At 35.2% G+C, this 12963-nt stretch overlaps 1 protein-coding gene across 1 annotated transcript; it reads right to left on the reverse strand.

The window, feature by feature from the left end:
* Positions 1 to 4522: 4522 nt before the first annotated feature.
* LOC145109007 (LEAF RUST 10 DISEASE-RESISTANCE LOCUS RECEPTOR-LIKE PROTEIN KINASE-like 1.4) lies at positions 4523 to 8826 on the reverse strand. Its single transcript, XM_079046108.1, has 4 exons — positions 7906 to 8826; positions 6846 to 6875; positions 6379 to 6732; positions 4523 to 5605 (listed from the first exon to the last, which is right to left on the reverse strand). Exons 1-4 carry the CDS (start codon positions 8708 to 8710, stop codon positions 4743 to 4745), a joined length of 2052 nt encoding a protein of 683 aa, XP_078902234.1. The 5' UTR covers positions 8711 to 8826; the 3' UTR covers positions 4523 to 4742.
* Positions 8827 to 12963: the final 4137 nt, after the last annotated feature.

Here is a 12963-nt window from a genome sequence, read left to right on the forward strand (position 1 = left end):
TATTGGACTAAGATACTTCTACACCAATTGTAGATCTTTACACGTTTTTCAAGAAAAATTTCCTACAGAACACTAAAGGTGGAGGATATGAGGAAAGAAAAAGAAGACATGATTTGAATCTTGTGCAAGTTAGAGTTGATTTATCCTCCAGTGTTTTTTGACATTCTGATTCATTTAGTTGTGCATTTACCTGATGAAGCGATTTTCGTAGGTCGGGTATGTATAAGATGGATGTATACGTTCGAAAGGTATATGAAAAAACTATTTCAGAAATAAGGCGAGGTCGGAAGGTTGTATAGCTGAAGGTTATGTTGCTGAAGAAGCTTTATCATTTTGTTCGATGAACCTTCAAGATGTGCAGACTCAATTCAATTGCCCTGAAAGAAACAAGGATGTTGTCGTTGAAAAAACAAAGTTTTGGATGTTTGAGTCAAAGTGTCGACCGGCTAGCACAATGCAAATCAAACAACTTGATCTAAAGGAAAAACGTAATATATAATGGTTCATATTAAATAGTTGTGAAGAAGTCAAACAATACATCAAGTAAGTGTTCTTATCTTTATCTTTCATTATCTAATGTTACTTTTTTCCATTCATCAATTTTATATATATTTTTTTTTCATCAATATAGAAAATTCAAATCTGAACATCCTGAAAGTGACGAAAAGATCGAATTTCCTAACTGTTTCTTGAAAAGGTAATAATAATTAACAAACAAATATGTTCGGTCAATATAATGAATCAAGAATACATAACACATTAATATATGTTTAATAGGTTTTTCATATGGAAATAGAAAACTCTCCAGAATTCAACAAAGAGTTGTCGACCCTTTCAATGGGTTCACAAATGAATGTTTATACTTACACCGCATGTATAGTCAACGGTGTTAGGTTTATGGTACTTAGTCGTGATGCACAACGCACAACGCAAAAATCCGAGGGTTATAGCGGTGGGTGAGAAATGGAGAGAAATATTATGGCCAGTTATAAGACATTATAGAGGTGCAATATCCATATCATTATTCGAGTATAATATGTGCAAGTTGTTCGATACGTGAGATATTCTTGATGATTATTTCATCGGTATCAACACAGATTGCGAAGCGTACCAAGATGATCAGCTAATATATGCTTCGCAAGCCAAACAAGTGTTATACATCCATGAGCCTTCTCGAAGAAACCAAAAGAAAAACCCTCGTTGTGTTGCCGATCATGCTAATCATCAAAGTATTTGGGATCTACCATCCAACAATGCTCGTGTCCAAAATGCTTACAATGACTCTGTCCAAAATGTCAACAATATGGAGGCCGAAAATGTTGACGATGTGGACGTGGTTCAAAACAACACTTTATCCGGTGCTAGACTTTTTATCGACTTCTCAAAATACTTTCAAAACAATGTTGATGTAGCTAAAAACAATGTTAATTATGATGATGATGACGAGACTGAAGTACCTCCGCCAATGGGTAGAATCGATAATTTTTCCGAGGAAGAGACTGATTATGATGATAAGGATTTTGATCATGATACTGAAGAAGACATTGAAGTATATGAGGGATATTCTGATTAAAAAAAATCATATGTAATGGAAAACTTTATATGTGTATGTTTTTTTTGTAATAGAAACTTTATTTGAATTCCAAATTCAAATTTTAACTTTTATTCATATTGTTTGTCTATATTGTACATCTTATAATTTTGTAACCTAACTTTTATTCATATTGTGTTTCTATTTGTACATCTTATAAATTTTCAGGATATATATGGGGTTTAGTTGGATGATACTCTTTTACATGATGGCCATTGTGATGTGCTTAGGACATGGAGGTGATGGAGCTGGGGATCCACCACCTCTGGTAGGCTTTGGTCACGGACAACACTAAGATGTACGTAAGTCTTATTATGCTATATTTATTAGCTATTTGTATTCATTTATTATAAACTATTGTGACTAATATTTTTTAATTATACTTTTCAGTTGAGCTACCAAAAAAAAAGAGGATTATCTAAAAACATCGAATTATCAAAGTTGGTACGAGCAAACAAGGGAAAGCCTGTGGATTTGGATTTAGACTGAGAGATCACATTTTCCCATGTCAGTAAGCGTGGAAATATGTTTACCCATGAGATTGGGACGTATATGTGCGAGAACATTCCTTTTAGCGTATTTGGTTGGGATAATGTTTCCCCCGCTTTAAGGAATGTCATAGTCGTGCATCTGAAGGTAACTTGGATAATATTTTTAAGTTTAGTTGTGATAAGTATTTAATTAACTAACTTTTTTGTATTTGTAGATAAAGTTTGATTTGGATAAAGTCAACTTTGATCCCCATCGTGCTTAGTTGTTGTGGAGCATTAATGCGACTCTACAAAAAATTTATAGAGGCCAGAAAAGTGAAGCGCATACTTATTTTCAAAATGTCAAAGGGCTTGATCCCCATCGTGCTTAGTTGTTGCACAGCATTTCGTAAGGTTAATATCGATCGTCAAGCGGTATTTAGTAGTCATATAGTCGAGAAACAATATGTAAGTGGTTAACTTGTATTTTCATATAAGTGTTTATATATATATATATATATATATATATATATATATATATATATATATATATATATATATGACGTTAATCAGTTTTTGAAAATACAAAATGCTTTAGTCCAAGAGATCAATCAACAAACTCAAGCTTCTTCAGAAGCAAGCAGTCTAACATCAGAGGATATAAAATATTGTGTTGAAAGAATTTTGGGTGCTCGACGTGGCCATATCAGAGGCATCGGGCGTAAACCTTTTATGGTTGTGTCTATGTACTAGCAGGAACAACCACTGAAACAGCCACCACGACAATCACAGTAATTGTTAGTTTAAGTGTATTTGGAAAGTACAATGCTATAATGAAAAAATGAAAAAAAAAGTAGGATGCTATAATAATCATGACCTTAATTTGTAAAGTAGAATGCTATAATGATATGTTGGTAATATATTTTTTTATTTATTTATATTTTCGGAAGTTTTGTTATAGTATAATGCTATAATGGAAAAATGAAAAAAAAAAATACAATGCTATAATATATATCCAATATATGTAGGATGTAATTTGGTTATAGTTTGATATGTTGGTATTTTGTAGTTTGGTAATTGTTAGTTTAGTATAGTACAATGCTATAATGCAAAAATGAAAAAAAAAGTACAAAGCAATAACGTATATGCAATATGTGTAAGGATGTAGTTTGGTTATAGGTTAATATGTTGGTATTTTGTAGTTTCGTAATTGTTAGTTTTGTATAGTAAAATGCTATAATAGAAAATGAAAAAAAGTACAATGTTATAATGTACATGCAATATTGTGTAGGATGTAGTTTGGTTATAGTTTGATATGTTGGTATTTTGAAGTGTGGTAATTGTTAGTTTAGTATAGGACAATGCTATAATGGAAAAATGAAAAAAAAAAAGTACAATGATATAATGTATATGCAATATTGTGTAGGATGTAGTTTGATTATTGTTTGATATGTTGGTTTTTTGTAGTTTGGTAATTTGTTAGTTTAATATAGTACAATACTATAATGGAAAAAAAAGTACATTGATATAATGTATATGCAATATTGTGTAGGATGTAGTTTGGTTGTAGTTTGATATGTTGGTATTTTGTAGTTTGGTAATTGTTAGTTTAGTATAGTACAATGCTATAATGGAAAAATGGAAAAAAGGGTTGAATGTTATAATGTATATGCAATATTGTGTAGGATGTATGTTTAAGTGTATTTGGAAAGTACAATGTTATAATGGAAAAATGAAAAAAAAAGGGAGGATGCTAAAGTAGAATGCTATTATGATATGTTGGTAATATATTTTGTTTTCTTTGTAGTTGGACATGCTGCAAACAATGCTAAAAGACCCGACCTGTAGTGCGGTACGGTACTGGAAGAGTGGTTTCGATCGTTGCCGCCACGAAATGAAAACGAATGAAACGAGGGGAGTGATGATGACAAGTAAATACTTTTAGGATTTATGAAATGTTTTGTTTAGGTTACTATTTTAGACTAGTATTTTGGATATATTATTTCACTATGTTTGGATGAGTATTTTGGACCGGATGTTTGGATTAATATTTTGGATCAGATGTCGTATATATTATTAAGTGGTTAATGTTTCGAATTTTTTTTCTGCAAAATAATGTTTCGTAGCAGTTTTTATACTTGTTATATTGTTTTTTCTAATTTTAAAGTTAAATACTAAAAAAAGTAAAATACAATTAGCGACGACGCTTTTAGTGGCGGCGAACGTGTTAGTGCGACAGTGCTTTAGCAGCGACGACAAGCATTAGCGGCGAGACAACAACGATAGCCTTTTATCAGCGACGCACCGCCGCAAAAGTTATTAGTGGCAACGTCTGTCGCCGCTAATACTCAAATGGGTGCTAGCCCTACATAACATATCAAAAATGGAAATAACCAACTAAACAAGTTATTAAAATTGCTAACGTATAGACTTCAAAATTCAAATCACACAATACAAAAAATAACTAAATTAAATATTATATTATAATAAACGAATAAATAAAAGTTATCGTTGAGTTTATCATTCAAAATAAAGAATGAACCCCACACACTCCTAAATAACACAAGATTATGAATTTCTTATCTCCAAAACTTTGCTATTTACATTCCCTTAACATAACGAATTTGATTTAGCGGCCACCATCGGAAGTATTTAACATAGCCCGGCGCCGGTGGTTCCGTCTAACAATCCTTCAAAACCCCACCGCCATCCACCACAATATCAACCACCTCCGGTTTCTGAGCATTCATTTCATCATTCTGAATCCCTCTCAAAACCTGCACCACCTCCTTCATCGTCGGCCTCAAATCCTTCTCCTGTTGCAGACACCGGAAAGCCAACTCCGCCACCAACGTCATCATCCTCCTCACCACCCCATCACTCTCAAACCCAACACTCTTATCCACCAACTCCCCCAACAAATGATTCTGTATCTTCACCACCGCCATATTCGCCAAATTTATATCCAACCGGTGGCGACTCGTATCCACCGCCTGTAACGAAGACAAAAGCTCGATCAACACCACCCCGAAGCTATACACGTCGCTTTTATCGGTCAATTGGTAGCACTGATAATACTCCGGGTCAACGTATCCCGGCGTTCCTTGTGGCGCGGTGGAGACATGGGTGGCGTCGTTAGGGAACAACCTCGATAACCCAAAATCAGCGACTTTGACTTTGAAAGTTTTGTCTAAGAGAATATTGGTGGTTTTGACATCGCGGTGGATGACGTCGGATTTGTGGAGGTAGGCTAGGGCTTCGGCGGTTTCTATGGCGATGTTGAGGCGGAGTGGCCATGAAATGGGGGTGGAGGTGGAGGTGGAGAGTTTTCCGTGGAGGTGATCGGCGACAGTGCCGTTTTGGATGTATTCGTAAACGAGGAGGAGTTCTTTGCTATGTTTTGATGAGCAGCCGTATAGTTTGACTAGGTTTTCGTGGTTTAATTTTGTTAGGATTTCGACTTCGTTCATGAATTGTTCGACGCGTTTGAAGTTGTTTTCGTATAGACGTTTCACGGCGACTTCTCGACCATCGATCAGCTTACCTGAGAATTAATTTCTAGAAGGGTTAATTTTATTTATTTGATTATAAAGATTTTTTTTTGTTATAATTTGACTACAAATTTTGCAATAAGTCCGGTTCAAATTTACTTTTAAATGGTCTCAAATATCTAAAATGAATTTAAGAAAATTAATATATTCTTATATAATATATGAAATAGTTTTCGAATATATGAATCCGTGTTTTATGTCATTTAGGCTATGTTTTGATAAGTTAGTTTATTTTCATATAATATATGAAATAGTTTACAAATTAGTTTATTTTTTTAAATTTTTGGGTCATCTGTATAACAAAAGAAAAATTAGTTTATAAGATATTTTTTTTAAAAGCTATTCATATTAGTATTTCAACAAGCTTATTGAGTTTTTAGAATCCTTTCAAATATCATTTATTAATTATAAAAAAAAGTTATATTTTTCATGTTTTTTTATATCGTTTTATATATTTCAGCTAGTTTAGCATAATGTTTATTTTAACAAACATTATTTTTTTATCAATTATCAACTAATTTTTCAGATAGTTAATATCTAATTTTCCAGCTATCGTCTGATTTTTAAGTTATTACGTAGATATAAAATCTAAATTTGAGAATTTTAGTGGTGAAAAAGTTACTATGATTTTATAATGAATTTGTTGCAAAATAAGTTACTATTTTATGATACAAAATATATTTTATTAAAAATATTCTCCATCAAAGATGGTATTTATTGATTTTTTTATTCAAATTAATTTTAAGGTAAGGATTTAAAGCATTACCATAATATACAGCTCCAAAACCACCATCTCCAAGTTCTCTTGAATTATTGAAGTTATCAGTAGCCACTTCTAATTCCTCATAACTAAAAACCTGAGCTCCAAAATACGAACTTTTCCCAAAATCATTAGATGTTTTTGATGAAGGATACGAAGGGATACTTGAAGTGAAATTAGAACTTCCACTATTGACTTGATTATTGACTTGATAATTTGATACAGTGCTTAGAATAGCTTTAGTCTCAGTTTGGGAAGGCGATAATTCTCTGATTGCAATCCGTTTCCTCCGTTGTCTGCAAACGAAGATTCCGATTCCGATTCCGATGGCTGCGAGAATCGCTCCAACGACTGCGACTACTGGAATTGGAATTGAAGAGTTAATTAGAATTTTAGTTTGTTGAAACTTGAAAGTATGTGTGTATTACTGATGAAAATATTGAGTGTATTAAAGGAGAGAATGGAATGCATACTTGTAGCTACAGATTTTTTGTTTGAAGTCCCTGTGCAAATTAACAAGAAATTGTTAGTTAGCTTAGAAATCACACAAATAAAAAGTAAACAATTCCTTATTTATCTATTTATTTATTATCAAATCATTAAATAATTAAAAAGTGTGTAAATTACTTAGAGGATTTTTTTTGAGTCATCATGACTGAATGTATAAAGATGTGTATGTATGGATAAATGATATCGGATAATGTTTGTTTTTTTAATAGACACAACGAGGTAATTTACCGATTTACCCTCAGAAAAAAAACAATTTAAGTATTTGTTAATTTTAATAATAACTTTTAGTGTCTTCATACATTAATCAAAAGAAACAATATGAACGAGATTAAGAGTTTAACCTTTTTAATTAAATAATAATAAAAAAAAACTAATAGACTATCTGATCATTATAATCATCTAATCGAAATCAAAGTCATATTATTCAATATTCAAAATTCAAAATTTTATACCGTTTAAACTAGATCTTCAAAAAATGGCCATGAATAAATATATAGCATGTGACTTTTAATACATTTATAAAAGACATAAATACAGGCATGCAATAATTTTAAATTATAAAAATGTGGTCAACAAAGTACTTCGCTGAATTATTCCAAAACCTACCTCACTATTACATTACAGGAATTAATTAACAGCCACCTTCTTTTCTATTTTATTTTATTATCTGTTTAATAAGTTACCACCAACTATTATTTCGTATATATTGTAACATACTAGGAATCATAGTTTTATACTTTTATATATAAATATAAATTCAAGGATCTCTATATACTTTACTGTTTAAATTATTAATCTTATTATTCTAATTAACGTGGGCAATATGGTAAGTTAAATATAAACGAGAGTACTAGATTTAAGCTTTTAAAAAGGGCCATTAAAAAAATTTCTAGATTTGAGTGAATCAGTTAAAACCGGTTCGAGTTGACTCAGCTATGGTGTCGTCTCAACTCAGAAGCAAACTAGGGTTTCAAGTAGACTCGATCACGAAATATGAATCTACGAGATCGGAAAATCACTTACCTCCACCGACGTTGGCGTCATTACAAGTTAACGAGAAATTTCCAGTAGCACAGTAGCAAGCAAACAAATCAGGTGATGTCGAGTTTGACCCACATTGACCGTTTGACCGAATACACCGATCACACTCATTGTTATTCGCCGTCCACTGTAGCTGGAAACCGGCCGTCAAACCTGACCTCAGATCATCTGTTGTAGCAATCCCTGACCCTAATCGAGCTGCTGAAGATTGATTCACCGGTACATCGATGCGATTTTGACACTGAACTAAGAAACTGGCCACGCTAGGGATTAGCTGATCAGTTCTTATGAAATAACTGTCGCTTTGGCTCTCATTCACATTACAACTAAATCTGTAATTAGTGGTCAAAGGTATCACCCCAATACTACTATTGCAATTGTAGTACAAAGACACATTCCGCTGGTCAAAATTGTCGCCGTTGAACAGCGTCGAGTTGTAGGAGGTGTCGTATAGAAATCGAGGGCAAGAGTTTTCCCAGAGATCGTTTCTAGCGATGGTGATCATCTGTGTACTGGTATCCAAACGCAAAACTCGGTAGTTTACTGATTCGTAATTGAGTAGGGGAACATTCGATGGGCAGGTTAGCTGAAAACCAGGGTGGCCGCAGTATGCCGGACGATCTAACCCCCAAAATGGGTACTCTACTGGAATATCTCCACACTGGACCGATTCGCCACAAACATCAAATGGCCGCTGGGTTTCTTGGCATGAGATAGCTGGAAAGCAGAGAACGATGGATAGAATCGCCGGGAAGAGGGCGGGGGTTGGATCTAGACGGCGTTTCATGGTGATCGGAGTAGAACGAGAGGAAGCAATGAGTAATGAATGAAGAAGGTTGATTTATTGAAAGAGGAAGAAGTATTTGACTGGTTTATCGTCAATTTTCATCAATAAGAGATAAAAACAGGTTTATTTAAAATGTTAAAAACTTGAACGAAACAGAAGCTTCTATAGAGTGCTAAATATCAAACATGACGTCAATCAACACTATAAATAAATTCAAAATTAAAAGAAAATGAGCCAAAGATACTTTCTTGAATAATTCAAAGGGAACCTAACAAATTACTTGTATGAATTAATGAAAGAGTAACAATTATTTATATTTGGAAGGTGTTCATTTAAAAAAAAACCATACAATTTCAATTTAAATAGTCCACGTTAACTCTTTTATAAAAGTAAATAGCACAAAAAACACTAAGTTTACATCAAAAATTATAATTTGATACTGTGTTTTTTTTTCTCAAATTTGACACTTTGTTTTCTCATTTTTTACAATTCTGATCACTTGATCGGTCAACTCGGTTACCTGCTGACGTGACAAGATAAATTGTTGGTTTAAATGACGTGGCATGCTGACATGACATGATGACGTGTCAAAATTGATTTTTTTTTTCCCACAAAAGACACTGGGCATGTTCGGCAAAACTAGCTAGTAGCGGGTAGCTGGTAGCGGGTAACGTTTGATTTTTGAGCGTTTTGTTGAAAGCTACTCCATGTAACTTTTGATTTTGGAGCGTTTTCTTTAGGATAAAAGCTAAACGCTCATGTTGTCGAACCTATTGTCGTAATGGCAGAATTGGTCCCTCCCCATACACATCTTTGCAAACCAAGGCCCAAAATTTACTCTTTATACCCCTGCTCCCACAATTCTTTTCATTTTAAGTCCACCAGTTACCAAACAACCCCTCCTCTACAAATTGTTTTCAAACGAAGTCCATATGTTGCCATTCAGCCCCTAAGCCCCAAAAATCTCTTCAAATTAAGTCCCAATAATTTACCCAAGTAGTCCTTGCCTTCATAATTATTTACAAAACCAATCTGAAACTTACACTTTTAACCCCTGACTTCTAAAATTGTGACAATTAGCTCCTCGAGACCAACACCTTGCTATATAATTATTGATTTTAGGGCTACTATACATTAATTAATTAATTAATTAATTAATTTAATAAATGGGGTGTTACAGTTTTTTTGTTCTAAATCGAACATCATTTTTCAAATTTTGTTCAATTTTGACCATTTTCCATTTGAAACCGTATAAATATATTTTTTTAGACAAAATTGCAAGAATGGTCCCTGTGGTATATCGAAAATTGCCACTTTGGGCCAAACAAGTTTGGACTAGCACTAATGATCCAGAATGTTTCATTTTGTTGCGAGTTTGGTCCATTTTGGTTTGATTTTTTATAAAATGACGATTTTACCCCTTTCTATTTGTTTTTTGCTTTTTTTTATTTAATTGTTTTCCTAACTAAAAAATAAAAATAAAATAAAAGAAGAGAATCTCTCTCTCACGCTCTCTCTCTCCCTCCCTCCCCCTCTCTCTCACACTCTCACACACACACACACACACACTCTCTCTCTCTCTCTCCAGCTAAGAGAACGTCACCACCCTCACTTTTTCCCCCAAGCTTCACTCTCACTGGAAAGATTGAACAACACCGGCAGAAGAGATGAACATCACGAGATTAAAGCTCTGGCAGTAAAACCCTAACCCTAAAAGTTCCAAGCTGCGACACACAGATCGAAGCTATGGATTGTAACGGCGGCAGCCTCTGAAAACCCTAGGGTTTCAAAAAACGAGAATGGTGGCAGCCTCTGAAAATCTCAGGGTCTCATTCTTTCCTTCTTCAAACTCGATTGAAGCTCACCTGAAGGTCGTTTGATGGAGCCAGGAGGGTCGAGAAACAGTGGGGACAGTTTGAAACTCCTTGTGGGAGCTTCTGGCTTCTAAACGCTGCGTGCCTAAGATAGAGCTTGGGAGCTTCAATCGAGTCCAAACCTGTTCTTCGTGCCTAAGATAGAGCTCGAGAAACAGTAGGGACAGTTTGAAACTCGATTGAAACTCCCAGAAGCTTTCAAATTTTGATTATGTTAGGCACACAGCGTTTGGGAGCTTCTGGCTTCTATCTTTTAAGAAAACGCTAGTAAAAAAGAAAAGTCTCGTTCGACAACAGGAGAGTTTAGCTTTTATCCTAAAGAAAACGCTCCAAAATCAAAAGTTACATGGAGTAGCTTTCAACAAAACGCTCCAAAATCAAACGTTACCCGCCATCCATGGTGGCCGCCGTCTGCTGCCATCTTCCGTCGCCACCAGCCACCGTGGAAGGTGGTTGTGTGCGTGTTTTACTATGTGTTTAGGTGTGTGTTGATGTATTGTGTTGTGTGTGGTGTTTGTTTGGCCGGAAATTTAAGAGAACAACCACCACCACCACCGTGAGGTGGTGACTGCCACCATGTGCCACCGCTGGCCACCACAAGGGTGGATGTGAGTGTGTGTTTTCTTAGGGTGTGTGTATGTTATTTGGGAATTTCATTGTAAAAATGGTAATCGTGAGAGAATAATGAAAAGAAAACTCATAACCACCACCGTGGCTGCCGCCTCCTGCCGCCACCAGCCGCCGTGTTGGGTGGCGGTGTGCTTTTGCTTGCGTTTAGTTACTTTTGGGATGCTTGGACCAAATGGACTAGAACCATAACCACCACCGTGAGGTGGAGGCCGCCGTCGTGAGCCACCGTTGACCACCACAACCCGAGGAGGTAGTAGGTGGTGCCCGAATTATGAAACCCTAGTGGGCCTAATAAAACCCTGATTGATCTAAAGACTTAGTTTTGGGCCTATTGGGCTATGATTGGGTTGGAAACCCTAATTAGGGTTTAGAAAACCCTAATTTTGGAATTATGGGCTTGGACTTATCGGGACCCGCATTTTGGGCCATTGGAATTGGATTAAGTGTTAAGCCCGACCACACCATATGATTTGTCTAGTAGAGTGATGGACTTAATGGATTAAGTCCTTAATGGGTTGAGTGAGAAACACTTAACCCTAATCGTCATTTTATGTGAAAACCCTAATTTCACTTGGTCCTTGAGTTGGGCCTTTCTATTGGGCCTTGATGATTGGGTTATTGGTGGGCCATCCAAGTATAATCATATGGACTAGAATGTTTAGATGGGCTTTAGGGTAAGGCCCATATGTGAGGTTCGGGCCCAATTTGGAAAATTAGGCCATAGATGGGCCATAATTGGGCCTTTATGATTATGAGATATTAGGTCATTATAAATGCCAAATGTTTGGACTGGACCAAGTAGTTGGGCCTTAGAATAAGATCATGTAAAGGTTTGGGCCCAATTTGGAAATTTGGGCCATATGTTGGGCTTTGATTTACAGTTTGACCTTTGGGCCTTGAGCTTGAATCAAGCTAAGATGGAGGTAAAGTAGTCTTTTACCCCAAGCATGGACTTATAGATATATGTTGGAACCCAATTACTATTGGAATAGTGTCCAAGGTCATTAACTATTAGTCATATTTCTAATAATAGCAGGGTCCTTTTGGGTTGCCCTCAAGACCCAAATTGAGTAGAATAAATAAAGGAGAAATTGGTTTATTAATTATTATGGTTAATAATTAATTAGAAACTAATTGGAAATATATTTTGGAAATATATTATGGGAATTAATTAATAGTTTAATTAATTAAAGAATTGAATATTCATTAATCGATAGTTGGTTAATCAGGAATGTTCCAGAACCTTATGGAATTAGGGTTGGATGAAAATCACTCCATCCCACATGGGAAAGGAGTGAAATTTCGTGGTTATGCTCCCATCCCACATGGGAAGGAGTACTAAACCCTAGGAGGCATCCAAGGCTATAAATAGGGCCTTAGGGATTTCATTCCTTCTTGTACCTTGGCTTGAAGTTTTGCCAACCCTTCTTCCTCCCCCCTCTTAGGGACGATTTCTAACCCCTTTGGGTTTGTGAAATTGACCCTTCTCCTAGTTATTTTTTTATTCCACTCTTTGGTGTCATTGGGTGTGATACCATTAGAGGGATTCTGGTTTGGATCCTTTCATCCAAGCAACATCATGGAGGTTCAAGATCTCAAGCATGGATATCAAGGGCTACATAAGAGGTATGTTTTCTTACTTATGTTTTAGTTTTCTAGGGTTTATGTAATTAGCATGAAGCCATAGATCCATAGGATGCATGTACACTTAGGTATATCGTTGTTTCGATTTTTCCGCTGCCTAGTTTT

Source organism: Lactuca virosa, chromosome 4 (assembly GCF_052849685.1).
Source record: "Lactuca virosa cultivar CGN04683 chromosome 4, Lactuca_virosa_CGN04683_v6, whole genome shotgun sequence".
Classification (NCBI taxonomy): Eukaryota; Viridiplantae; Streptophyta; class Magnoliopsida; order Asterales; family Asteraceae; genus Lactuca; species Lactuca virosa.

Coding starts and splice junctions, on each gene's coding strand:
- LOC145109007 (XM_079046108.1), bottom strand. CDS start 8,710: ATGAAACGCCGTCTAGATCCAACCCCCGCCCTCTTCCCGGCGATTCTA. Junction 6,876..7,905: donor TGACGCCAACGTCGGTGGAG/GTAAGTGATTTT, acceptor TAATTTGCACAG/GGACTTCAAACAAAAAATCT. Junction 5,606..6,378: donor TTTTGGAGCTGTATATTATG/GTAATGCTTTAA, acceptor ATTAATTCTCAG/GTAAGCTGATCGATGGTCGA.